General features: G+C 34.5%; 1 protein-coding gene across 1 annotated transcript; it reads right to left on the bottom strand.

Moving 5' to 3' along the window:
* Nucleotides 1-379: 379 nt before the first annotated feature.
* On the bottom strand, nucleotides 380-1468 carry LOC109592766 (uncharacterized). Its single transcript, XM_020008137.1, has 3 exons — nucleotides 1398-1468; nucleotides 1144-1340; nucleotides 380-862 (listed from the first exon to the last, which is right to left on the bottom strand). The coding sequence occupies exons 2-3, from the start codon at nucleotides 1293-1295 to the stop codon at nucleotides 565-567; spliced, it is 450 nt and encodes a 149-aa protein (XP_019863696.1). The 5' UTR covers nucleotides 1296-1340; nucleotides 1398-1468; the 3' UTR covers nucleotides 380-564.
* Nucleotides 1469-1474: the final 6 nt, after the last annotated feature.

The raw sequence follows: 1474 nt of genomic DNA, 5'->3' as shown, positions 1-1474 counted from the left end.
TAATAATAATAATAATAATGACCACGCCTTATTTAATTAAAACATGGTTTGAGACGGACTCTTGTGTCAAGGGGCACCATGTCTACAAATCAGTGTGGACACCAGAGATGGGGAAGATCATCTTTGACCTAGGCAGTATGCTTAAAATAGCAATACAGAGTAACAGAGACATCAGCTTGACCGAGAACACGACTTGACACGAGGGCACGTTTATTAGTCTAAGGCGTGGTTAACCACGCCTCTCAATTAATATTTATTTTCGGGGGTTTAATTTTTCGTGATTCAAGCAGTAATCACGAAAATACGAAAATTTATTCCTCACGAAATTTTTTGGCTATACGGTAATATAGAAATACTAGTCAAAGTGTAGAACATAATATTAGATGCTAACTATGGAATAATAGTAGGATTATATAAAGATGTAATGTATAACAGTAATAACACTAGCTGCATGACTCAATGACAAAGTCTATAAAAATTTTATAACAACTACAGTCTTATATAGCCAAAAATTAAAATTAATGTTATTGCAGCAATATTGTATGTGTAGATCTCTATATGAAGTTATATTTCTGAAGCAATAGTTTCATATACACTTTCATTCCCTTGTCCACCTGACATGTTTTCATAACGACCATCCCCCTCCTCACATATCACAGTTGTTGCTTGTGGTGTAATGACAGAATAGGTAGCATCAACTGCAACAGTGTCAGAGTGTTGAGACAGAGCCTCCTTTCCATCGTGTTCCTTGCTATGATGGCATGGATTAGTTGCACTCGAAGTTTTATTATCATCCAAGTACAAATTGTTGTCCATCAAGTAACCTGCATTTCTTGATAAATCTTTTCTTCGTTTCTTCATTCTGAATGACATAAAACAATTATTATAATAAATAAGAAATAAGTTATAGTGAGATTATTTTGCTAGTTGAGGGCTCATATGTATTTTGCTATCATGAAAGCCACTATTACTATTCTATGTTTAAGAGGCTCAAAAACTAAGTGGCAGATGATTGCAGATCATTGATAAGTTGGATGATGCAGGCTCAATTGAATCTTACATGCTTTTTAGACAGAATAGTGCAATCAGCACATAATAAAATTTTATACCTATAAAATTATTATATTATGCAAATTAGCTTACATGATGGTCAATATGAGCACTATGACAATGATTACCATTAGGGCAACACAGATAAAGGCAACCACTCCTCCTATTATTGCTATGCTATTTCCTCCTTTTCTTTCATTTCCTCCTTCTGTTGGATTATTTGCCAGTAATGGAGCTGCTGTCATTTCATTGAAACCATGCGAATCATATGTACCATCATCAATACCTGCCTACAATAAAAAGCAATGATATTAAACATGCGTCATGTTGAGATGAATAATTCATACCTGAACTGCAGTTTCTAAAGCTCTAACAGGTAATACAGTGTTACTAGATGTAGCAGCATAAAAGGCAATGTCCACTC

The sequence above is a fragment of the Amphimedon queenslandica genome, unplaced genomic scaffold (genome assembly GCF_000090795.2).
Source record: "Amphimedon queenslandica unplaced genomic scaffold, v1.1 AMPQUscaffold_4021_Cont23992, whole genome shotgun sequence".
NCBI lineage: Eukaryota > Metazoa > Porifera > Demospongiae > Haplosclerida > Niphatidae > Amphimedon > Amphimedon queenslandica.
The sequence above is the reverse complement of the archived record's forward strand: the minus strand, read 5'-3'. Positions and strand labels throughout refer to the sequence as shown.

Bases quoted from the DNA above. Each gene is read 5' to 3' on its own strand.
- LOC109592766 (XM_020008137.1), bottom strand. From the start codon at position 1,295: ATGACAGCAGCTCCATTACTGGCAAATAATCCAACAGAAGGAGGAAAT. The intron at 863-1,143 runs GTAAGCTAATTT...TATGTCATTCAG, and splicing joins GTGCTCATATTGACCATCAT to AATGAAGAAACGAAGAAAAG.